This window comes from Gavia stellata, chromosome 28, assembly GCF_030936135.1.
Source record: "Gavia stellata isolate bGavSte3 chromosome 28, bGavSte3.hap2, whole genome shotgun sequence".
NCBI lineage: Eukaryota > Metazoa > Chordata > Aves > Gaviiformes > Gaviidae > Gavia > Gavia stellata.
Window position 1 is genome coordinate 7,797,659 of NC_082621.1, and position 25,494 is coordinate 7,823,152.

At 45.2% G+C, this 25,494-nt stretch overlaps 2 protein-coding genes and 1 pseudogene across 2 annotated transcripts in view; 2 read left to right on the forward strand and 1 right to left on the reverse strand.

The window, feature by feature from the left end:
- Positions 1-10,540, forward strand: part of LOC104259541 (T cell receptor alpha chain MC.7.G5-like) — a gene marked incomplete at its 5' end in the record, with an annotated part of 298,870 nt that extends 288,330 nt beyond the window's left edge. Inside the window, 4 exons of the mRNA XM_059830223.1 lie at positions 7,973-8,236; positions 8,693-8,740; positions 9,919-10,024; positions 10,510-10,540. Coding sequence (XP_059686206.1) covers positions 7,973-8,236; positions 8,693-8,740; positions 9,919-10,024; positions 10,510-10,540 — 449 coding nt within the window. The remainder of the gene's footprint in view (positions 1-7,972; positions 8,237-8,692; positions 8,741-9,918; positions 10,025-10,509) is intronic.
- Positions 10,541-15,570: 5,030 nt separating this feature from the next.
- Positions 15,571-18,238, reverse strand: DAD1 (defender against cell death 1). Its single transcript, XM_059830573.1, has 3 exons — positions 17,998-18,238; positions 16,307-16,457; positions 15,571-15,767 (listed from the first exon to the last, which is right to left on the reverse strand). The coding sequence occupies exons 1-2, from the start codon at positions 18,236-18,238 to the stop codon at positions 16,327-16,329; spliced, it is 372 nt and encodes a 123-aa protein (XP_059686556.1). The 3' UTR covers positions 15,571-15,767; positions 16,307-16,326.
- Positions 18,237-25,131, forward strand: LOC104257785 (olfactory receptor 6E1-like; annotated as a pseudogene).
- The last annotated feature ends 363 nt before the right edge of the window (positions 25,132-25,494 follow it).

A 25,494-nucleotide genomic window follows, 5' to 3' on the forward strand; every position in this document is an offset into this window, starting at 1 on the left:
TTACAAGGCCATACTTAATGCTTACTCTTGCTACCGCATATCTAAGTGAGAGTATATGAATCCTGAGGTAATAGAGTCAGAAGGCTCAGATTTCCTTCACAACTGCCTGTGAAGCTCTAAGATCTAGACAGGGTCACAATGTGCCACTGAAACCTGTAAGGAAATAACTAATCAAGGTCAAAGGTTTCCTGGGTCGTGTGAATTATGGGGACGGAGAAGGTTACAAGCCGACATTAGGAAAAGGAACCTTGCTGGTGATCAAACCAGGTGGGTAGTAAATGGTGAAAAATTCAGGAGAAAATTTGGACTGAAAGGCAGTGGCCCTAACTACATGGCACAGTGAACAGGAATTTTAGGTGTTGTTACAGATGGAAAAACACAAATTGTTCCTAGTATTGCCCCGAAAGGTGTCATACACAATTGTCAACAGAGAATGAATGAACATTTCTTTATTTTAGCTCCCTGTTTCTGATCCAGATAATTTTCTAGTAGATTTCTTTGGTACTATGATGGTGACTTAAATCAATGTGTTTCATCATTGCTTCCTTAAGTTATTCCCTGCTCTGGAATGTCTGTTGACCTAGTTGTCAGTATGTGTTGGGAAAACCTGTCTACGTTTTTGTAGAGGTTGACACCAGCGTGCCAACCAGGACTATGTGAAACATACGTTTGGAACTGGGACCCAACTTCTTGTTACCCCAAGTAAGTTTGAGCTTTCTGTTCCAGATTAACACCAGGACTGGCAAATCATTTGTTCATTGGGTAGATGGACTAGAGACTTTCATAGAAACATGTTCCAACTTCTTTTCAGCTTCCCTTGACAAAAACCAGTTGGAATAGAGATACTGCCTTGGAATCCAAACAGTGCTTGGCTATGGTATGGCAGTCACTCACCGCAGGAAAGAACAGCTAGAGAAGATGGTAATGTTCACACAGGTTTAATAGTCACAGGATGGTGCAGTCACACACGGAGTGCTGCAAGCAGTTCACACATGGCTGAATGCTACATGAAAAGTTTAGCACTTCTATAGAGTTTCTGGCTATTAAAGGTTTTCAGGCTCGAGTTTTGCATCTTTAAAATAATATCTGGAGGTTATTCTGACTAACAGTTTAGGGATTGGATTTTCTAACTCTTAGTCTAAGGGAATATGTCATAATTTTTTGGTTTTAAAATCCAAAAGTAAAGTCCCCTCCACATTTGTAAAAAATGATGTTACAGATTGAGCAGTCAGGAGCTAGAAAAATTGTATTTGGAATGGGAATCAAACTTGTGATGCACGGTAACTTTCTTTCCTTTCCTCGGTTATATTTTAAAATGCTTTAGAAACCTGAAAAGATGGAATGAAATTTCAAATATCTTTGTATGCCATCCACTGGTAGACAGCTTTCCCACATATTTTGGATGAAGAGCCATTGGAATATGCAGCTGGTAGGCAGGAATTTATTGCAAAGGCTGCTCGTTGAGTGGAAAACTGAAAGATACAGTAGATTTGTGTTTGGAGGACAGGCTGTGAAGGTATGAAGGTGGGAGCAGTGTCCACTGGTTAGTGTTTCTGAATAGGTCTACCATTATGGAGAATGAACATAAACTGTAGATGAAGAGTGGAGGGAGGAGTGAAGGATTGCTGGTGCAGGCAACTGAAGAAGAGTACAAGGATTTCGTTAGGTCATGCAGAGAGGGAATTAGAAAGGCAAAAGCCCAGCTAGAGCTCAACCTGGCCACAGGCATAAGGGATAACAAAAAATGTTTTTACAAATACATTAACACCAAAAAGAGAGCCAATGAGAATCTCCATCCTTTACTGGATGTGGGGGGGGAACATTGCAACCAAGGATGAGGAAAAGGCTGAGGTACTTAATGCCTTCTTTGCCTCAGTCTTTAACAGCCACACCAGGTATCCTCAGGGTATCCAGCTCCCTGAGCTGGAAGACAAGGATGGAGAGCAAAATAAACTCCCCATGATCCAGGAGGAAGCAGTTAACGACCTGCTATGCCACCTGGATGCTCACAAGTCCATGAGGCCTGATGGCATCCACCCAAGGGTGCTGAGGGAGCTGGCGGAGGAGCTTGCCAAGCTGCTCTCCACCATTTATCAACAGTCCTGGTTAACAGGGGAGGTCCCGGATGACTGGAGGATTGCCAACGTGACACCCATCTACAAGAAGGGCTAGAAGGAAGATCCAGGGAACTACAGGCCTGTCAGCCTGACCTTGGTGCTGGGGAAGATTATGGAGAGGTTCATCTTGAGGGTGCTCACAGAGCATGTGCAGGACATTCAAGGGATCAGGCCCAGTCAGCACGGGTTCATGAAGGGCAGGTCCTGCTTGACCAACCTGATCTCCTTCTATGACCAGGTGACCCGCGTGGTGGATGAGGGAAAGGCTGTGGATGTTGTCTACCTGGACTTTAGTAAAGCCTTCGACACTGCCTCCCACAGCATTCTCCTGGAGAAGCTGGCAAATCATGGCTTAGACAGGTGCACTATTCGCTGGGTAAAAAACTGGCTGGACGGCCGAGCCCAGAGAGTCGTGGTGAATGGAGTGAAATCCAGTTGGTGGCCGGTCACAAGCGGAGTCCCCCAGGGCTCAGTTTTGGGGCCAGTCATGTTTAATATATTTATTGATGATCTGGATGAGGGGATTGAGTGCACCCTCAGCAAGTTTGCAGATGACACCAAGTTGGGCAGGAGAGTTGATCTGCTTGAGGTTTGGAAGGCTCTACAGAGGGATCTGGACAGGCTGGATCGATGGGCCCAGGCCAATTGTATGAGGTTCAGTAAGGCCAAGTGCCGGGTCCTGCACTGGGGTCACAACAACCCCATGCAACACTACAGGCTGTGGGAAGAGTGGCTGGAAAGCTGCCTGGCGGAAAAGGACCTGGGGGTGTTGATCGACAGCCAGCTGAATATGAGCCAGCAGTGTGCCCAGGTGGCCAAGAAGGCCAACGGCATCCTGGATTGTATCAGAAATAGTGTGGCCAGCAGGAGTAGGGAAGTGATCGTGCCCCTGTACTCAGCGCTGGTGAGGCCGCACCTCGAATACTGTGTTCAGTTTTGGGCCCCTCACTACAAGAAGGACATTGAGGTGCTGGAGTGTGTCCAGAGAAGGGCGACAAAGCTGGTAAGGGGTCTGGAGCACAAGTCTGATGAGGAGCAGCTATGGGAGCTGGGGTTGTTCAGTCTGCAGAAAAGGAGGCTGAGGGGAGATCTTATCACTCTCTACAGTTACCTGAAAATGGCTTGCAGAGAGGTGGGTATTGGTCTCTTCTCCCAGGTGACTAGCAACAGGACAAGAGGAAACGGCCGCAAGTTGCACCAGGGGAGGTTTAGGCTGGATATTAGGAAAAATTTCTTTACTGAGAGAGTGGTGAAGCACTGGAACAGGCTGCCCAGGGAGGTGGTGGAGTCACCCTCCCTGGAGGTGTTCAAGGAACGTGTGGACGAGGCATTGTGGGACATGGTTTAGTGGACATGGTGGTGTGGGGTTGATGGTTGGACTTGATGATCTTACAGGTCTTTTCCAACCTTAATGATTCTGTGATTCTGTAATTCTGTGAAAATGAACCCGGGATTATTTCTGAACAGGGTGCTTGTGAAGATGGAGAAGAGAGACCAGGAATGGTGGGAGATGAAACAGCATCATCAATGTCTTAGGTTAATGGTGTTGTCATGCCATTAACATTAACTTCTGAGTCCTGTCAGACAGTAATAGTGTTTTACCTTAGATTGAGGGGAAAAAAATTCAGAGCTACCTCTGGGTTCATGTTTAAGTCTTAATTTCACACTGCATTGTGAAGAAATTTCCCAGATGACTTAAACTATACTATTTACAATGATTCAAATTGGGGTGTGTGGGATACTGGAGCTAGGAGAATAATTTTTTGAAATGGCACAAGGCTACAAACCCAAATAAGTTATCTAACTAAATGTACCCATTAAATAGACTGATCAGGAAAAGGTATCATTTTGGTGTGAAATAGACATCTACATCTGAGCTAATTCCACAAGTGTAAGATCAAAAGTTCTTCTGACTTTTTGATATCAATGTAAAAATCATCTTCCACCTGTTTTTAGAAAGGGGTTTTAGGCTGATTCTTTTGAATGTTTTTTTTTCATACTCAAATGCAATTTTTTTGGCTGGCACTACAGGAATAGGTAATCTTCAATTCAGAAAGTTTCTTTTTTTTGAGTTGAAATTACTTGAATTGAGGGTTGGACTAGATGACCTTTAAAGGTCCCTTCCAACCCAAACCATTTTATGATTCTATGAATTTTTTTTCTAGAGACTAAGTCTCTGGCATATAAAATTGAAAACTTGTACTGGCAATTAAATCCCCCTCTGATTTTGGAAGAAAAGGCATGCAAAAATATTTTGTGAAGATGACAGAGGTTCGCAGGAGGTTCATGAGCAGTCACTTCAAGTCTTTTTGTTTCCAGATGGGTTAAACCATCTCATTCATCTGTGAGCTTTAAAGAGTGGATTAGATAAGCCCAATTGCTCCTTCTGACCCACAAAAATCTTTCCTTACCATTGTTGAAAGAAGCAGCAGAGACGACCGTAGTAAATCTCTCCTGCAGTTTAGGTGATGCATGAATAAATTTATACATGAACACAAATAGGGTATTGCTTCCAATATGAAATTTAAGAAAACTTCATCTCAACTTTTCCTTAATGTGAACACATGCTATAAGACCAGGATTTTTCCAGTTTTGGTACTAGATAACTGTGTAGTCCATTGAACACTTGATTTCTCCTCACATACTGGGTATCTTCCTCTATTAATTCAGCTTTAGTTTTAGTTCAACTAGAAAGCTTCCCCTTCAAAGGTTTGTGAGAAAGATCTTGGATGGTTTTGGTAGTTCAACTTCCCCAAGTGTAATTACAGAGGCAATGATAAACACATTTTTGTGATGGAGACCAGAATTATGCCTGAACTCTGTAAGTGAAATGGCATATTCACTTTTGCAAATACTGAATCTCTGCACAGAGTCTTTGTAGTTTGGATGACTTGGCTGATGCTGGAACAGAATCTGGCTTCTTTTATCTGAGTGCCTCCAGACACAAGCACTGGAAGTCGAGAGAAGCGTTCAGGTACTAAATGTGGACACCTAATCTTGCTGTAGACATCCTAGCATCCATGCAGGGCTGGCAGGTTTCACAAAGGACCTCTGGCAGATCTTTTGGAACCTCCATTGGAGGACAGCCAGCAAACATCACTAAAGTGCTTGTTAAGTCACTGGAGTTGCTCCTCTGGGGTCAAGATTAGCCTGTATGACTGTGCGAGGGGGTATATGTTTCCTCTGAGTTGCGCGGTATCTCCAGGTTGACTCTAGCTGTGGAATATCATGTCTCAGGCTGAAGAATGGTAAGAGGATCAAAGACCTCTATCACACCAATTCCAGCCTGACCAGAGATTCAGAGAGTTTGCTTTGGAGGGAATGGAGAATGAGATAAATGTCTGTATAATACATATTGTGTGTTAAACCAGCTCAGGGTTTCTACTGCAGCTTGTTTAGAAATAAAGGCATAGGTCTCAGTCTGATGTTGGAACAAGCTTCTACTGCTCTCTCCCTCAAATCAGCCTCTGGAGTTGGCTTTCTCTGTAGACTGGTCAGGAATAGCATTCCAACAGCTCCTGTTCTCCCACCTGGAAGATACCCTGCAGTAAAGATGAAATTAGGCAGGGTTGACAGCTCCAAGTATCATGATTTGCTTCTCAATCTTTCCTGCAAATACGGGTCATAAATATCAATACAGCATCTCTAACACATCCGCCAACTCATTAAGACAGAATAACAGGAAACATAGGTCACAGTGCTGTGGTTATAATAGCTGATGTTTAGCAAGACAGCTATCTGCAAACTTTCATAACAGTATGCAAATATACAAAGGAAAAAAAGACTCTAGTACCAGAACAAAGCCAGAACCCACTCTGAGCAATAATGAGAAATGAGTATTTTGCAAAAGAGGTGCTGCTGAAGCTGCCTGCAAAAAACAGACCTTATTTTTTTATCTGCTCAAGATAAAAGCATTGCACAGATTGAAAGGGAGAAAAACACCCTAATGTGGAGAGAGGTGGATGTGTAGCTCTTCAGAAAGCATAGTAGTCATTATGAGCGAGAAGCAGAACACCTTGATCAGTTCCTCCTCTTCTCTTTCATATCCCTGTAATCCATGACAATGATGTACCCTGGTTCATCTGTATTTTATACAGGGATCTACCATCAAGCTTTTTATCTGCTGCTGTCTTCCTCTCCCTAACAAATGATCACTGAAACCTATTTTCAAAGCAGTAACTGGGAGTATGGGAGGTGGGGGGTGGGGTTGAGGGAGTCAGAACATACATTAGACCGTATTCTGCATAGTTGGGAAAGAGGCAGTCTCATCAGGTTTTTCAAAGCCAGGGGAAAGCTGGGATAGATGAACTGCAATCTAGGAGAAGAGCCAGAGAATGAATCATTAGGCTTTGTGGATTAGTTTTTTTCTGAGATCATACTAATGAACAAATATGGCTATTTCTCTAAGGTGCTGACAACTGGCAATCAACAGATGAAAAGCATTTATCTCAGTGATAGAATGATAGATAGTCTGCACTCACATAAGATTTTGAGACAGTTTCTAAAAGCCAAGGTTTAGTCCAAACTTCCCCCATGGGAAGAAATTAAAACTTCTTCATCTGGGAGCAAAGCTGTCCTTAGTATTTCTGCAATATTTATCAGTGTAGTGTGTGAACAGGGGTGAAACAAATATTAATCTAAACTCTCAACCCTACACAACACTTTGTCAGTTTATAAAAGTGAACTGAAGCTCTGGTTCAAACCTGTGACTGTGAAGGCCAATGGAAAATGCAGCCAGAGGGTTGCTGAGAGCCCCAAATCTGCATCTTGGCTACATTATGTCTTTAATGATATTTCATCTGTTCATCATTAAAACACTGCAATGTCCATAACATTTTACTATTACACATCAACAAAGATTTAGGAAAGCACCTTCTCAAAGACTCAGACTTCAAGAGCTGGGCAAGATGAAATGTATGCTTAGAGTACGAGTTTACAAAGCTAAATGGGCAAAAAAGAGTTTAACCACAGGTAGTGTTTTGATACGTGCGGAAAATCCTAGTCTAACTGACTTGCTAGCAGAATTTGAAGCAAGAAAACAGAAATAAACCCCAGGTGTCTTATATCTGCAGCCTTTAGTTCCCCAAACCCCTCTTCTGCAGGATAAAATTTAGTTAAAAAATCTTGCACTGCACTGTCAGCTGGTGGAATATCATGAAATATTAATTTGTTTCATCTTTCTTTCCCTAAATGCAACCATGTGTTCCTACTTTGCAGTGGCTTTCCTAGGTTTATCCTGTAGGAACAAAATTAGCTAGAGTGGTGGTAAATGTGGACACCCTCAAGACTTGGTAGTTTATCCACTGTCCCTCAGGACAGGTGGAGGAAGTGGGATTTTGAATGTCAGTGGTGGATTTTACTACACATTTGCAGGAAAGGCAGAATGCCCCTGGGCTGCTTAGTTCTCTCCAGACACATCACATCTCGTAGCAGTGAAGCAAGAAGAGAGTGCTCTCTCTGCCTGTTACACACATTCCTGAATGCATCCAGGCCGAGATCCAAAAGGAAGCCCAGGCTGCAGAGTAGAGTTGAATGAGTCGTTACAGAGAGGAATGACTAGGTTGGATACAGACATGTAAGGTACCACATGAGTACCATTTGAGATGCTCTAGGGATCCTGCCTGACCACTCTCTGTGTCTCCCATACAAAGTAAGTCGACATAAGTCTCATGTAGCTCCTGCATCATCTGCTATAGATGTCTTGGTTCTCTAAAGGTGTCCTTGCACAAGATCCCTATGATCAGGCAACTTTCCATGGGAACCACAGAAAAACCTCCATACCTAAGTGTCTGTGTGTTAAGATTGAATGAACTATGACTGTGTACTCTCATCTAATGTCTCTTCTCCATTTTCAGATGTTACTCCATCTCCTTCAGTCTACAGGCTGATCTCTAAAGATGATGAGGATTTGGAAATGTGCCTTATCACAGATTACTCCCCTGACAAGCTTACTCTTAACTCGTCTGATAAGCAGACAAATGCTGTTGTGGAGGTGGCAACATCCGAGAACAAACAGGAAGCAAGCTACCTGTCAACCTACTGGGCCAAGAAAGATGAAATGCAGTGTCGTGCAAATCATGAGGGCTTTGGAGAACTGGAGGGCGAGGATCCTGAAAGTGGTAATGGCATTGTTGGATGTGTGTACAGGGCTAGAGGTACTCCAGTCTCTGTGCTATTCGTATGAGCAGGACTTGTTCACATCTCCCAATCCTGCAAGCAATGCTGAATTATGCTCCCACACTCCAGAGAAATGTTGCCTTGTCGCCTCTCTTTTCTTTTGCCTTCCTCCTTGCTGGAAGAAAGATAAAGGGTCAGTAGACCGGTACAGTCACAGCAGAGAGATCTTAAAATCACACTGAGGGGAATATAAGGCTTGAAATTCCTTTGTCCAATGGGACACTAAAGTTTAATTAGAACATGTTTTATGCTTGCCCTGTAAACAGCAGAAATGAATGCTTATGGGAGGGTTTACTGGCCAGAAACTCTAATCCAGTCCTTCTAGGTAGAGATATCTTTATGAACTTCTGAAGAAGAACATTTCTGTTATTAATTAAATTTATTGTTACTATCTGCAGGTGCCAGCACTGTCTGTGTTACAGGGGTGTCTCTACACTTCAGGACAGGTATGTACAACAGCATTTTAGGAGTAAAGCTTGGCCTGATTAAAGAAAATGTCTTCCCATGTTTTTGGTAATGGTCCCTGTTTGCAGAATTCCTGTTTGAGCAAAAAGCTCAGACTGGAAAATTCCAAAAGGGCCCCACAGGCTTTAAACATCAAGGCTGGTAGTCGTTTGGTTAATGTAGTTAACATAGTTCTGTAATGTAGTGTAGCCAGTGCCTACATGCTCTTGCTAGGACCAGCCAAACAACTACTCCCCATCACATAATGATTTAAGGTACTGATATGAGTCAGCCTTACTGGATGTCTGTCTGCATTTCAGACTTCAAACGAGTTGTTTTTATTTTTGAGTGCACAAACACCTAATGAACCAAAAGATAAGCAGGTGGTTTCTGCAGTGTGTGCTCAGAAGCAGGGTTGCACTAAAGATACTGTGCATGGGAGCAAACTTTGCTTCAGCTCATGGCCGTGGGAGTGTATTAGCCAGTGCTGGAGCCCAAGCAGTTGCTGTTCCTGGCAGTTCAAAGGAACTGAGCCTGCCTCTGTACTTGTCCTGTTTGCAGAATAGCTGTACTTTTGCAAACATGCAGCCTTGCTGAAAAGAAACCAGTTAGCCAAATGTTTCCAAAACACCACTTCAGAAAAATACTCATCAGTAAACCTAGCTGATTTGGTCAGTCATTTCAGAGAGAGGTTTTCAAAGATAAACATAAAATGACTTCTTGATGACAGCTCCCTGCTTCCCCAATATAGATCAATGTATTTTCAAATAAAAATGGCTTTGTAACTTAAGATTAATAGAAAATCCAAATAGACTTTGTGTTCTTTGAACAAAATTTAACTTGTTTTCCCCATGCCCACCTTAAAAAAACTTAGGGAGAGGAAGGAGGGATGCCTCCAGCATCCTGGGTTCATAATACACTGTATTTAAAAACAGCTAGATGGTTGGCAGACTTGCTTACATATTGGATAATTAAGTGGTTATCAAATGAAAACCCAGCCCTTGCAACACCAGCTGGAAGAAATGAAAGTTTCTTAGTGGGACAGTCCTGCTCACTGTCTCATTAGTTGTCCTACTAACTGACTCAATCCCACAAGGTGGAACAGCTTCATTAAGAAGTCAGTCTGGAAGCGAGGCTGTCTCAGTGCTCTTGTGACTTTCATTCTCTGTTACTTTTACAGATGAAAACCTGAACATGCTGTCTTTATCACAGCTTGGCCTGAAAATAATTTTAATGAAAGGAGTAATTTTTAATGTGCTGATGACAATGCTTATGTGGAAAAAAAAGTAAGTATGCATGGGGGGTGGTAAGGCCTCTGACAGAAAACACCTGGATCAGTTCACTAGCGATGAATGTTCCTTCTCTCTGTAATAACTGTTCATGCAGCCTATCCATATACCTTTTGTCTACCAACAGTAAAACTGCTTCACTCCTTTGGCCATATCATTGTTTTCGCCCATCCCTCAAGTCTATTTACTTTTCCTTATCCACATGCAAATCTAACTTTTTTCTTCTTTCTAGGCATGTCTCCCTTCTATTTCTACATCCATCGCTTCCCTGGTCTGTATTCAGCCATCAGATTCATCCCCTGACCAGTCTCCAGCTGGGAAAGTTTGATGCTTATTGACTTTAAGACCTCAGACCTAATGTATTAGTTTTGGCCCAGTGTCTTCTTTCTCATCTTTCTATTGCCTAGACATTGAGGTCTACAAATGTGTAGCTATGCCTGTATCCCAAATAATGATTTAACCTACCTTTATTTTTGTTACAGGAATGAAAGTAACCAGATGGTGCCATGCTGAAGTACCAAAAAAATCTGCTGAGGAATCTTTACCAGTGCATCGTGTGCAACAGGGAACACAGGCATTCCTGTTGCAAGGGATATCACTTGCTGTTTCTGTATATCACACCAGCCGTTATGGTCTAAATTGCTTTATTTGCATTGTTATAAAGTTACTCAAAAATAAGCTTAACGTTCTCAGCATTCTGCTCCCCCACTTGCCTGATTCATTTAGCATGACAATGCCTCTTTTTGCATGAAGCATAGTTTCCTAGAACTGTAAGTTGCCAAACATCACTATTACTTCCCTTAAAATGACACACCATTTCTGCTTGGGGGAGTGTTGTTGAAAACTGCAAGCTAAATACCACCTGAATGTGAATTTTTCATATTTTGATAGCTTTCAGGTATGCATGCCCACAGACACCGTTTGAGTTACAAATGAAACACTCTGAAAAGCAAAGGGAGTCTTTTTCAAGGTGCTATGCACCATGTCCTGCTGTCTTTTGCTAAATCCGAGCAAGGTATCTTTTTTTCCCCCTAAAAGATATGCTGCTAGGTCTCCCAGAAGTCCCAAATTCAGTGAAATTCTCACTTCATTATCACAGAAGAAAATAGTGTTTTTCACTATTTTTAAAAGTCTATCTGGCCTCAACATTTTCTGAATTTAAACCAGCTTAAGATTTGGCTTTGCATTTAGTAAAAATACAAACTACTTTTGCTCTTTTTGTTCAGCTCTAACAACCTTAGATTTCCCATTTTGTTTTTACAATCATTGCATAAAACTATAGTGAAATATTTACCTGCCCTTGTGTACACTCCTTGGAAACAGTGCATGCATGGGAAATTTGCATGCTGCTAGCTCTTGAATTGTACCGGCAACCACCCTGATGTCTTGGCATTTCTTCAGGCCTTTGGCTGCTATTAAACAATTCTTATCAAAAATAAGCAACGTGTTTGTCTTTTGTATCTGTAGTTTGAGGAACTTGTTTTACCCTTCAGATGAGCTTTAGGAATGAGCCTGACCTTTGGGGTGAAGGAAGGAAGGGACATCCAGACTTTCCTTTTCAGCCTGACGTGGCTACCAGGCACTGTTTGCAATAACTGGCTGGATCCACCACGGGGGAGAATAGCTGCAAAGTCCCTTTCCAGGACATCCTTGCTGTGTCTGGGTGAGAACAGCGTGGCTGGCTCAGAGGGAGGGCTCAGAGGGAGGGGAACAGAGGAGAGCATCTGTCCTCCAAGAGTAGCCTCTGTGCTATGTGCAGACAACAGCAAAATACTGCTTGCCCACAGTGAGAGGACTAGTAAGTGGTCCAGGTTCTTGAAGGCAGATGTCTACTGCTATGGGGAACACAGGAGCCTGAAGTGTCGTGCCTCTAAAAGTCCCCCGCTCCCAAGCGTCACTGGAGAACAAGGTACCTGCTTTGCTTTAATGACACCAAACCAGCCTGTGTCTCCAGCTTCAGTCTGTCACTGGCAAGACTGGAAAGGAAATTTTCTCCTTTTGTGACATAGATTTCTCCATCTTCTTCTGAAGCACCAGAGATTCCTCTGGAGGGAGAAAAGAGAAGGGTGCTCTGAAAGAAACACACCCTCCCTGCAAAGCTTGAACCTTGCTTGTACCTCACACCAGTGCCCAAACTGAGTGGCAGGGAAAGCCTCGCCAGACTGGTGGAGGTGATTCCCCCTCACGGGATATTTCTCACCCTGCTGGATTCACAGCCATTGCAAGGAACTCTGATTTTGGAAAGGCTCATGCTTCAGATGCTTTTAGCTAAAAGCCCTGGTGCCCCATGTGGGAGAGGGTCCCTGTGTGAAGACCATGCCAGCATCCCTGCCACAAGATCTGACTCCACAGTGCTGAGCAGCACCACAACAAAGTCTCCCTGGTCTCCTGCCATGGTGCTGCCACCTGACCATTTAGCAGGTGGCCTGTCACAGGGTGACAGAGAGTTACCGACCCCTCCTGCCAAGGAACAACTTCAAACTTTCCAGCTCTATTACACTGATTATTTTATAGTAGAGATGTTCAGGGACTCATTCTCATGTCTCTCCCTTGACACAACAGTCACTCTCACTTCTCTCCAGCTGTAGAAAGCCCACAGCTCTTTAAATGCCAGGTTCCAGGCAACTCTTTGAAGCTTACATTTTGCTAATGATGAGGTCACCACATAACAGGGAAACAGCTTGATGAAGCTGCCTAAACCATGTTTGAATTACAAGGCAAGTCATTGCATTTCACAGATTTGCAACTAATTAACCTCATTCCAGAAATCTTCAGGGATGTGGAAGAGAAGTTTCCACTCATTTACCTTTAGCATCACTTTTTAAAATTAATATCCATCTTAAATTTTTTGTGTTGCACTTGAAACCCACTCCTAGCTGTATGGTGAAGGGGGAAGGACAGTGTGCTGCCTCTGTTTCCACATCTCAGTCTTTACTCTTCCAGGTTAAATGACGCCAGTGATCAGATTTGCCAAGTGAGGGGATGAGTGTACAGATAAAGTTAAATGTTTTGACTAAAGTGACTCTTAGCATGTGATCTGCAAAACACTGAATTTGTAGGTCTAGTTCAAAGATACTTCAGATATTAGGCTTTCAATCTCCCACCATCATGATGCCCCCCCCATCACCACTTTGCACTTTCTTGTTTATTTCAAGAAAGAAAAACCGCAGTGCAAAGCAAAGGCAGGAAATAACACAGTAGGACAGGATGAGGAAGGGGTCTCATGGCCCAGGTGGGGCAGGAAGAGGACACACCACCAGTTCCGTGACGCCACAATCGAGATCTGGGTCACCTTTTGATGCTCCTCTATGCCCTACCGCAGAAACCGCTTCCTCTGGAAAGTAGAGCTCAAAACAGTGGCGGGGGGAGCAGGGCTCGTGTGGCACGTGGCATGGGGGAGGAGAAGCGTGTGGAAAAAAACAGCAGACGTTAGACCACAAGCCAAAGTTGAATGAGGTTAAGGCACCCTCCCTTCCCACCCCCTCACCGCAGCCTGCTTTTGCATCTGTGGGGGAGTTGTTTTGGGTACAGCAGGAAAGATTGAGCTATGTATAGCATAGGGAGGGCAAAAGAGGGGAGAAAATACATTTTAAAGTGTAGTGGGTGGTAGGAAGAGACTTAGAAGTGTGTACGATTTCTGAATTTGCTGATAGGCCTCTGCAACCTGTTACACAGGCAGTGAATGGTGGTGTTGGGTTGATGGTTGGACCTGATGATCTTAGAGGGTTTTTCCAACCTTAGCAATTCTGTGATTCTGTGAATACGTGCAGAAAAATCCTTTCACTTCTCCTGACCCAAAAGAGAAGGGAGGAAGATGGGGGAGGCCAGAGAGTCCTCACACATTGGCAGGGATGGCATGGTTCATCTCTAGCACCCTCTGCCCTGTGCCAGCTCCTGCCCCCTAATACCTACCTATGGGTAGGAGATGAATTTGCACCTTTTCTAGGCGTTTTATTGGAGAAAACACTGTGCCCGACACTTGTTATCTCTCATTAAACATGGCCTTGTACACGAAACGGCCTCTCTTCTTGCCCTCTTCTACAGTGTGAGCAGGGACCTGAGTTATCATCTTTGTAAGGAGCAGAGCCTGAAGATACCTACAGACTTGTTGAAGCTTATTCAGATGTGGGAGTAGCTCTAAAAGGACCTGAATTCTAGTGCTGAGTTTATGGTAACTAGAGGCATTGCAAGCTGGTAAAAACCAGGAAAAAAAAAAGAAATGCCACAGAAAACCCACGGCTTTTCCTTTTCCGCAGGCTCCTGTGCAGTTCTTAGAAGTGGCCACAGGAGGGTCCCCGCCTGGAGCTGTCTCTAAAGGTAAACCGTGGGGAGGCCGAGTCAGACAGACCCACGAGGAGGCACTCGCAGCTCACGGACACCAGCACCGGCAGTGGCAAAGGGGAGACCCTGAGCTGTTCCTCCTGTGAATGTGCCGGCTCTGTCTGCTGCGGGCCTGGCTCAGAGAGGGCCCTTCTTATGGGAAAGAAGATCTCGGTGGCTCACTTAGAACCCCTGGTGGGGTTAATGGTGGTAAACAGGAGCCATGATCCAATGCTGAGAGGTTGAAGCTATCAGCCCCTGTATTTTATCTCCTGAGTGCCAGCAGACAAGCATTTCTTTGTCACGTAGCTTCAACGCACAGTTTACTTATCGAGTATTTCAGCTGCAGAGCAAACCAGACAAGCGTGAAGCAGGATCAGTACAAGGATGGAGCCTCATGCATAAAGGTGACCCAGGTAAATTCTGCAGCCAAAGGTGTGGAGGGGCTAGCTGGGGTTAATATCTCCTCTGCCCATAATCTGATCACCACAGGGCTCTAATTTTCCATCAGGACCAAGAAGCATTTGACCTCAATGCAGGAGCTAGCTTGGGCTTGAGGAGGCGATGGCCAAGGACCAAAGCCATTGAGTTTAAGCATTTCACAATGCTTTGGAGAGGAAAGGATTTTCAATGAGGTTCTCTGAGGAGTGACCTTCCCCATGGACCCAGAACAGCTCAAGTGCAGCTCTGTCTGAGGCACTGACACAGCTTGGCAGCCCCTTCCAACACCCTTGGGTTTATCAGCACATCAGATTGAAGAAAAGCTAACACTGTGGTAGCAAGACTGTATCACTACCAGGCCTCAGTGAGCCTGTAAGTCCAGCTGGGACATCCAGCTGTGCCCCACATGCCTTTGAGGGATATAGGAGGGCCTGTGGGAAGATGAGTATACCTGGGGATGTGCTGGAGGACACCCTCCGCTGCCTTCCATTCAGGACTGCTAACCACAGCCTAACCCAAATTTTCCACAGCTTTGAAGCCTGGAGGCACATTAGCAATATACTTTCCATAAGATAAAGGGGCAGGAAACAGGAAGATGAAAAGGTTGGATGACAATTAAGTTTCCGTGATGACTTGTTTCCTGTTTCTCTCTAAAACTGGGGCACAGAAAAAGAGCCTGCTGGGTAGAAAGGCAGGGAAGGGGGTAAAAACAGGGAGTTGTGCCTGAGAGGGAACTTGGGTGTCAGAAGAACCTCTGCATTTGTCACCAATAGAGAAAAAACTGCAGTATTATAAAGGGTTTTATTGACGGAAAGGATTACAGTAACTGTAATGAGGCAGCAGACCCCTCCATAGGACAGTCTGTGGGGAAAACTCTTGAGCCCTGCATCCCCTTCCTCCACCAAGGAAGTAGATCTGCTAGGGAACAGCACTTCCCAATGCCAGGCTTTGGCATCAGAGCTCAAGAGTAATTCAAGACCTGGAAAGAGAGAAAAGCAACATGAGCGATGTTTCTGCAAAGGGAGAGGAACTACCCCACAAGCTCCAATGGTCTTGTGGCCCCTTGCGACAGTAACCACAGGGTATGTCCTCCACTTTCCAGCACTAAGCTCTCCCTGTCCCTAACTCCCCCCTCTCACTTGCTTAGAAACTCAAGGGTTGGACACCAGCCATACCACAGCCTCCAAATAGAGCCCAGGAGTTCCAGCTCCTAAAGCACCTCTAGCAAAATGGCGTATTTCTCTTATAAGAGAGAAATGTGGGTAGGTTTCTGTAACAGTCCTAGTTAAACTGCCTTTTAAATGATAAAAGCCAAAAAATACATTCACAAAATCAGAAAGCCATAAATCCTAACCCTGTATCAACCTAGGGGACAACAGGTTAACTGTACTTGGCCAAAACAAAGCTGGGAGCTAGGACTCCTGGATTCACTGTCTATCTAGTTCTCTCCCAACTCTACAAAAGCACTGAGGTCGCGTGAGCTGTGGTTGTCCCTTTTGTGACACCATGAATCAGTACCTTGCAGTCTCTTCTAGAGCTCAGCCAACAAAGTTGATGACGACAAGATGGAGGATGGTGTTGGCAAAGAGGAAATCAGCAAATGCCCGCTCCGGTGAAATGCCTTGGAACTCGCCTTTATTCTGGGGGTTGATCTGGATCCGGAGGCAAACTGCATGGTAGAGAAAGAATGAGAGATTAGGAATCACAAAACGAAGACATGGTGGGAAGCACAGTCTTCCTGGGGCAGCCCACCCCAGTCTGGGTCACAGTTCTACCAGGGTACCACAAGAAAAGGTAACTCCGTCTTATAATTATTATAAGATTAGCAGGACACTGGCAGGGCCTTTTATGCAACCAGCTCTCCTGTAGCCCTACACTATCAGGGGTGGCCAAGTGAGTCCTGAGGGGAACAGGCTTACAATAGGATAGGACTCGCATATAAATGGGGATATTTCTATGTTCTCCATTGGGTGTGTTGGGGGGTGGCTGCACAGATGATCTTAAAGGTCTTTTCCAATCGAAATGATTCTGTAATTCTGAGGTGGTTTTGGGGGGTATTATGGGAGAGTAACACCCTGAAGCAGTCATTGCTAGAGTTTGGGTTTCTCCGTGGGATGGTTGCTAATGAAGGACACCAATACAAGACAGTAAAGAAAAGGGCTCCTTGACTGCCAGGGAGAAGCAAAGACACCCTGAAGCAGATAAGGAGCTGGGGCCTGTGGTGTATACGGGCAGGACCCCCACAGGTTCACAGTTGCTGTGGAGTGACACGCGGAAACGAACTTCATAACTCACAAAGAGTTACAAAGCAGGCGTGTTTATTGCGGCGCCGGGTGCAAGGGGATTTCTCCACAAAGCTTGCACACAGGGTTAAAATCATGACAGGTATTTAAAACAGTTAACAAAGTTAGTTACGCTTACTGGTGCTACTCCTTAATAACTATTGGTTAATACTTTTCTTACTTCATCTTAAAGTTACAGTTCTCTTTTAATTCACCATGCATGCTCAGAGAGTAGGGGGCTAAATTGGGTTGGGGCTTCTCTAGCTAGGAGGTGTGTTTTTTTAGTATTAAAATGAGATTATAATGAGACAAGTTAACTCTAGGGCACTATTTTGGCAGTCTTTTCTATTTTTCTACGATTCGTCCTTGCGCTAATCATTATTGCTAGTTAGCAGAGAGTCAGTGAAGACAAACTTTATCAGCAGAGACTCAGTGGAGAGAGTCTTTATCTCTAATATGTCTAAGTAGCAGGTGCAGTTGTTACAAAGTATCTTCTCTACACTTTTCTTTCTTACTTTTAACCCTTGTTTCTCACTATGCCCTGTAACAGGAGCATCCTGCTGCGAGGCAGGCTGGGGCAGGAGCCTGTGAGCTTCTGGGAGCAGAACTGGGTGTTATGGGGGAAGGGGGGGGCGGTATTGAAGGTTGCCATGGGGACTCCCTGGCCGCCGGAGTAGGTTTGAGAGCTGCTAGGTGAGTCCTTTGGGCTGTTGGAGAACGCTTGTGGCTGCTAAGGGAATCCTCTGGTTCCCACAAGAGATCTGGGTATTTCTAAGGCAACTCTCTGATGACCGGGGGTCTCTGGGCGCTGCTGGGGGTTCCGCGGTCGCTGGGGGAGGCTCCGGCTTAGTACGGAGAGTGCGCGGTTGCGAAGGGGATTCCAGGGAGAACCGCGCGGAGCCGGGGCGGGCGTGGCGGGGCACTGACCGCCGAGGATGAAGCTGCCGACGGCGGAGATGAAGCCGCTGAGGAAGGAGTTGAAGGGGAAGGTGCCGACGCCGAGGCAGTAGCCGAACTGAAGCGCCCCGGTGAGCAGCACGTAGAGGAGATAGGCGTCCAACACCTTGAGGCGGCTCGGAGTGCCGCTGCCATACTCCGCCAGGAAGCGCCGCACCACCGAACCCACCGAGCCCGCGGCCCCCGCGCTGGAGCCCGCCGCGCCCGACATGGTGCCGCCAGCCAGGCTGAGGTGGCCGGAAGCAGCTCTCAAGCACTTCCGGAGCACTGAGGGGCAGCGCAGGCGCACGCCTAACTCGCCTCCAGGTCAGTGAATGCTACGCAGGCGCGGTTCTCTTGCCCGCCAAAGGGCGGAACTGGGAGGCGCCGCCGGCCGCTGTACGCATGCGCCTACTCACGTGTCGCAGAGGGGGAGAGGCGGACCGGGTTCTCAGCTAGCGCATGCGTCGAAGGGTTTACTGAGTCCGCACCGCCGAAGCTTTCCAAGAGCCAATGAGAGCCAAGCGGCGGCTGTTGCTAGGCGGATTAGAGAGCGGCTCCTTCCAAGAGCCAATGAGAGCCGAGCGGCGGCTGTTGCTAGGCGGATTAGAGAGCGGCTCCCTGCGGTGGCCCCCGCTGAGTGGGCGGGGAGAGGCGCGGGGTGCGGGTCTGTCCTGGGTGTTGGCTGACTGTTCCACAGAAAGGCCGTCCACGTTCTCCCGCGGGGTGGTGGAAGCCCGACTTTGGCGGTCCCCTAAAGACAAACGGTTGTTTCCCTTGCTTTTGAAAAAAGCTTTCATGGCAGTGAGCCTGAAATGAGAGCAAAATGACTCTGGTTCTTTTAGGTTTTTTGGGGAAAAAAAAGAAAGACTTTTCAAGAGACCAGAAGCAGAGTTTTTCTACCCAAATCTTCCTCCTGTTTAAATCGTTCCAGCCTCCCTGTCACTCCCAAAGCAGGGCTCTCTCGATGTGGGCAGCTGACACTCCCGAAAAGGCTCTGCAGTGATGGTGGGCCGTGTTCCTGTTCCCTGCCCTCTGACGGGAGTGATGTTTGTGTGTCACTTGAACGACATCGTGGCATCAATCCTGTAGCCTGAATCTTTGGAGACCTTATCCCTTCTAACGCGTGTGCTTGGTCCCTTTGAGTGTCTTCTCCTTATCTGTCCTTGGGATAGGGATAGAAATGCCCACAAGAAACAACACTTGTATTTATGTGGTGAGGAATGCCCCCATTTGGGGTTTGGACAGGGGAAGCGTGTACACATTCTCCTCTTTGGTTTCAACTCGTGCAGACTGTTTTCCCTTTGAAGTCCATGTCCATAAGTGGTAGGGCTGGGCTGGGATGTTTACGGTGCCCCATCCTCTGATCATGCCTCCAGTGCCTCCTGAAGGAGCCTTGTCCTGTAGAAGAGACCTCCTACATTTCTGAGCTCGGTTTCTGTTCTAGGAGATGGGATTAACAGCATGATTTTGCCAGGACGCAGCCTGGGTGGTTACCTGACCGGTTACCTAAGACCGGCTGGAGGTCATCTCCTTTCATTAGAGAATGCCTGCATTCGATGTTCTACAGCCTCTGGTATCCTGATGCGTTAAAGTCTCACTGGTCATGGAGGAAATTGGGACCTGAGAATGCATATTCCCCCAGGGTTTCTCTGTAGTGCCTGTACGGAGACTGGGACCTTTTTGCCTTGGTCAGTTGCCCATTTTTGTGGCATCTTGGGGAATAATCATTTGCCTGTGTCCCCTGTCTTGTCGAGCACAGGAGCAAAGGCCTGTCCTTTGCTTCTTCCCTCAAATGCTAGCAACTGCTGCTCTTGTGGAGGTCCTCTGCATAGTCACATCTACAGAGAAGCGTCAGAAACTGCAGGGTTTCCTCTTCACCTTCCCAAACCCAGACAGCTCTGTGACACCATGTCCTGGGTGAAGATGGTGGCTGCAGTCCTGGGGCACTCCAACAATTTTGGTGGTGCCCAGGATTGCTGGGACCCGTGGGAGCTTGCGAAGCTGATGTGTGAAGAAAGACCAGCTGGAGGTCATCTCCTTTCATTAGAGAATGCCTGCATTTGATGTTCTCTCCATGGCCCTGAAAAACAATGTTTTGGGGGGGAGATAACAATTGCTACCCCAGAGCTAGGGTGCACATAAAACACTGGTGAGCTACAGAATGGAGAGGTGAATTACAAAGTGGTGGACCTCCAAGTTCAAAAGGTGAAGATCAATAATGCAAAGTCCAACTGGCTGATGGTTATTAGTGGAATCCTTCAGGGATCAATACTATCTTTATTAACATCCTGGATGATAGAACAGAGTTAACTCTCAGCTAGGTAGTGGACGATACCAAGTTGGAAGGAGCAATCGATACACTGGAGGGCACAGCTACTATTGAGACTGACCTTGACAGGCCAAGAAGTGTATCAAAAGAAACACCACTAAGTTCAATGACGTTTAGAATCTTGATCCTGATGTGGGATAACCTCATGGAAGAGAAGAGTCTTGGGGCTGATTTGATGGAGAGCAGCTTTGCAGAAAGAAACCTGGAGTTCCTGTGAACAAGTGAACATGAGTCAGTAAAGAAAGTATATTCTGGGCCATCTTAAAAAGAGCATAGGTAGCAGGTCAAGGAATGTAATTTGTCCCCTCTGTTCAGCACTTGTGAAAACCTTTCTGCGGTACTGGGTCTAGTTTGGGACCCCTCCGAACATGGTGGACTTTGGTATACTGGAGCAAGTCCAGGAGAGGTGGAGGCTGGAGCAGAAGACATAATGCTGAGACAACTGGGTTTGTTCTATCCTAAGAAGGGAAGGCTCAGGTGGGATCTTACTGGGACACTCAGCTACCTTTTGGTGGGGTATATAAAAGGCAGAGCTAGATTCTTCGTGCAGGTGCACAGAGATAGAATGAGAACCAACGGACACAACACGAGACATTTCAGTTAGATATTCAGAAAAGATTTTTCACAATGTAGTTAAACCCTGGAACAGGGACCCTGAAAATCTTGTAGCTTTTCAGAACTGAACTGGACAAGGCCTTGAGCAGCTGCTCCAGTTTGGGCCTGCTTTGAGTGGGAGTTGAACCATAGATCTCCAGAAGTCTCTTCCAAACTATACTACTCCGTGATTTATGATCATCTAATGATTCCACAAATGCTGATTTAAAAAATACCCTACAGGACCCTGCAGTCAGGTACTCCCATTTTCTACACTTCTAACACCCTTGCAACTCCCACAGAGATTCTCTGCCCATTTTTCTGCAGCACCACTTCCTTTTGCTCCCCTTAAGCATCTCCTTGGTCTTTGCCTCTGTCCTGTGTTGTTCTTCTCTGTCTAGAATGAATATTTATCCTGCACACTTGAGATTTAGTATCTAATACAGTTTTAATTCCTCATGACTGAATCAACCAATTTAACAGCTGAAAAAAACCCGAACCACACAACTGATTCTGTTGCTTACAAGGCCTTTGAGAAGAAAGCAATGGCCATTACTCCACCTAAAAACCTGGAATGAATGCTCAAGGATTATTTGTTGTATGAGATTTCTTTTTTGGACTGACAAGTTCTTAGGCTTTTGCTAACCCAGTGCTATCCAAAATCCATCTCTTCTGCTCCAGCCTTACTAACTTGAAAACATCTGAAGCTTTTTACTTGTGCTGATCTTTTCCTCAATGTAGAAGTAAAATACTAACACCTCATAGGCAGAGGTTTGCAGACTTCTCTAATTAGGAGATGTCTGCAGCATGACTTGATAGCCTCACCGAGTCAGCATGATCCAACTTTTGAAGGAATGAGTTGTTTGTAAAAGGATGGACTGTCTAGACACTCCTTATCTGAAGTAATCCACTCTCTGTTGTGATTTACCATGTCCTGAGTCGTATAACCCAAAGATATATAAACTCTGCCCCATTTGGGCAGTCTGCCATAGCTGCTCTCTGCTCTCCCCTATTGTAGCAGCAACCTGCTTCTGTCCTGACCTGATCTCAATTGCATCCTGGTTATTCTGTGACACCAAGCAAAGTGGAAGCTGCAGGTCTTGTAGAGACACTGTTTAGTGTTGCGCTGAACTCTGGGGGAAATTTGGATTGTAGAGGCCGCACGTGACCATGGTTTACAGCCAAATGTATAATTGCTCCCATCTCTCTGCTGTACAGTAGGATCAGCTGTAGGGTCATTCTGTTTTTTTTCTTACGTGCGTTTTCTCCTGGAGTTACGCTAGCCGTAGACCTCTCTGTCCTCCTGCTAATATTGATGTGTTTCCTTTACTGCATTTTTGTCACTGTAACTTTTCTTGTCTTCCATGCTGTGAGCACGAGGAAATACGCACAACTCATAAAGGTCTCCATTTGCAGGCAACAACAGACACTTGACTGTGGTGGTAGTCTGCCTCATTTTAGAATTCTGCTATGGGGTGGCAGTCACCTCACCGTGGGTGTAGTTGGGTGTATGTTACATGAGTGTCACCCCCTCGCCTTGATCACGAGTTGAATAGCTGAGTGTAATGAGACATGGTCAGCAGGACAATGTAAATAAGAACTGTGTGTGATGAGCCTTTGCAGAAGCCACTGATCAACAAGTGACAAGAGAACAATACCTAAAACTGTTAGAAAGGTATACCATGATATCTTTGGGGACTGACTGGATTGACAACTTGTGCTGAGATTTGTCTATAAAACCCTCGGTAATAGAGATGGGCGGAACACTGGTATGCGGACACTGTAGACACAGAGGACATAAGGTGGGAAGGATACGTGTTGGTGTCAAGCTGTTACTAGCCCCCAAAAACAAGAGGTAAGAGCAGTTGTCACAACAGCATGGCCCTCCCAGGGTTCATAGTTCCAGTACGCCTTAGGTTGATGGATGCTGGGCATCTGTGATATGACTACTGCGCTCTCAGTGAGCCACAACACCAGCAGTAGATGTAACTGCAAGAAGTGGCAAATACCTGTAAAGCTTGAGTTACATATTCCTGTGGAGGAATGGCTTAGTAACAAGGGACACAATCTGATTCCCATGAGCAACCCAGTCTCTGATGAGGGGGAAGGCTCAGAGGAAGACGTTAATTGTCCTTGAAAGCCTGTTGTGATAAGAGACAGTGGAATGGTAAACAAGAAGGAGCTACATCCACGAAGAGGAGAAGTGCTCTTGTGCGTGCGTGCACAAGAGCACTGTACCAATCACACTCGCCACCTTGGCGTGTGAACAGAGGCTGTAAGCCAATCATACAACTGTTGTGGACGCATGTTCTTGGCATCTGTCTATATATACTCTGTAAGCTTGAATAAAGGAGAGAACGACTATACTCATATTGAGATTCCATCGTTACTCGGGGTCCGTCTCCCACTCCAACATATTCCCAGCTGGTGTCTGCATAAAAGAAGCAAAAAACTAATTTACAATTAGTACAATGTGAATAAAGAAATCTGCTTTCATAAGGGTTAAGATTACTAGGACCTGATGGCCATTGATTAGCTTGCACCATACTAGTTTTTATTGTAATTTTTGTGTATTGAGTGTATACACCTGTGAAAACCTGAGCTATTTGCCCACTAATGCTGTATAATGCAACTGAAAATATAATTGCATCTATATATTGCATGTATTTGCCAGATAATGGTAAGGTAAAGGGGTAGAATGTCCGTGGACACAGGGAATAACTCTTCACGATGAAAATGGTGAAGCATGAGGTGGTGCCCAGGGAAGTTGTGGGATCCCCATTCTTGGAGATATCCACATATATCTAGAGAAGGTCATGAGCAACCTTGTCCAGCTTTGAAGTTAGCCTTGCTTTTAGCAAGGGATTGGACCTCCAGTGGTCCTTTCCAATCTCATTTTCTCTATGGTTTGATTATATTCTTGCTGTTCTTCAAACTTTCACAAATGTTTTCCTAAAAGGTGTTTGGCAGATTTCAACACCTAATTTGTCCCTGAGGTTTGACTGAGTGAGGAAGTAAAGAATGTAATATGCTACCACTATTATAAAAAGGAGCTGAAAAGAGAGGAAATTTATTTGCCAAAAATCAAATGTCAAACTAAATGAAGGAGAAACATCAGACTCAGAATCCTTTTTGAAGCATCCTGGATTGTTGTGGATATACTGGTAACTATTTGGACCATTTCTTAGAGTTCAGGTGTGATTTTTTGGAGACAGGGAAAGATTAAAGGGACAATGGCTTGGAAAACTGAACTTCTAGTCTTCAAACTTAAGCCAAAGCTTTTAGTTGTTACTGAGGGACTGTCTTGTTTTAAGGGACCACTCTCAGCTTCCAGATAATCTCTGTCCATCTGTGGTATTAAGAAAGATGTTCTGTATTTTGTATGTTTTGTGAGAGGGGAGTTGTTAAGAAGAAATACACCAATGTACTGCTTCCTCAGAGATTTTGCCCTTTTGGAAATCAGCTTCACCTCCGCATTCATTCCCAGCAGCCTCTCCAGCCTTCTGACAGAGAGGAAGATGATTTCCCTGCCTGGTTGTGTCCTTCAGATGCTGCTTTTCTTTTACTTGGGTACCTGCACATTTTTCCATGTGGTAACAATGTCCTTTGATTGGTATGTTGCCATTTGCCGCCCTTTGCATTACACAACAATTATGAACAACAGATTTTGCCTCCAGCTGGTGCTGGCTTGCTGGGCAGTGAGTTTTCTCTTTATTTTTCTTCCCACCATTATGATTGTCCAGTTGCCATTCTGTGGTCCCAATGTCATCAATCACTTTTACTGTGATAATTCCTTGTTGTTGCAACTGTCCTGCACAGACACAGGGTTCCTCGAAGGACTGATGCTTATCATACTAATTATCATCATACTTGGTACCTTAATAGTAACTGCTGTTTCTTATGGCTGCATTATTACCACCATCTTGCATATGCCATCTTCCACAGGTAGGAAGAAAGCATTTTCCACTTGCTTAGCCCACCTCATGGTGGTGATGATATTTTACAGCACAATTATTTACAGGTGTATCTGCCCAGCACAGCGAGGTGGGCAGAACTCTGACAAAAGTTCTTTTTTTCTTCTTCTCTGTGGTGACTCAGATGCTTAACCATACATTTACTCACTCAGGAAGAGTCAAGTCAAACAAGCCTTAAAGGAGAGCATGTTGAAAGCATTTTCTAGCTCCCTAAGGCAGTTGTGAATGCTGGAATAGCCCATCCAAGTGACTGAATTGTTTCCCAGATGCAATATCAGCATTGTGTAACTGTGAATTAAAGATGCTGATTTCAAATGATTTATGCTTTCTACATGTTATGTAGTTCCTTCTTCTGTTAGCAACCAAAATACACCAACACAGAACAGATCTTCTAGTCCTCCAGTACCTAGACTCAGTTTTGCCTGTGTATTTTTCCCTCTTGCTGTGGTAGGTTAGCCTTGGCCTCTCACAGAGGCCACACCTGCAGTCCCCTTGTTACCAAAATCCTGCTGTGTACACCTGTGGTGGGTTAACCTTGTCTGGCTGCCGGATGCCCACCAAGCAGCTCTCTCACTGACCCTCCTCAAC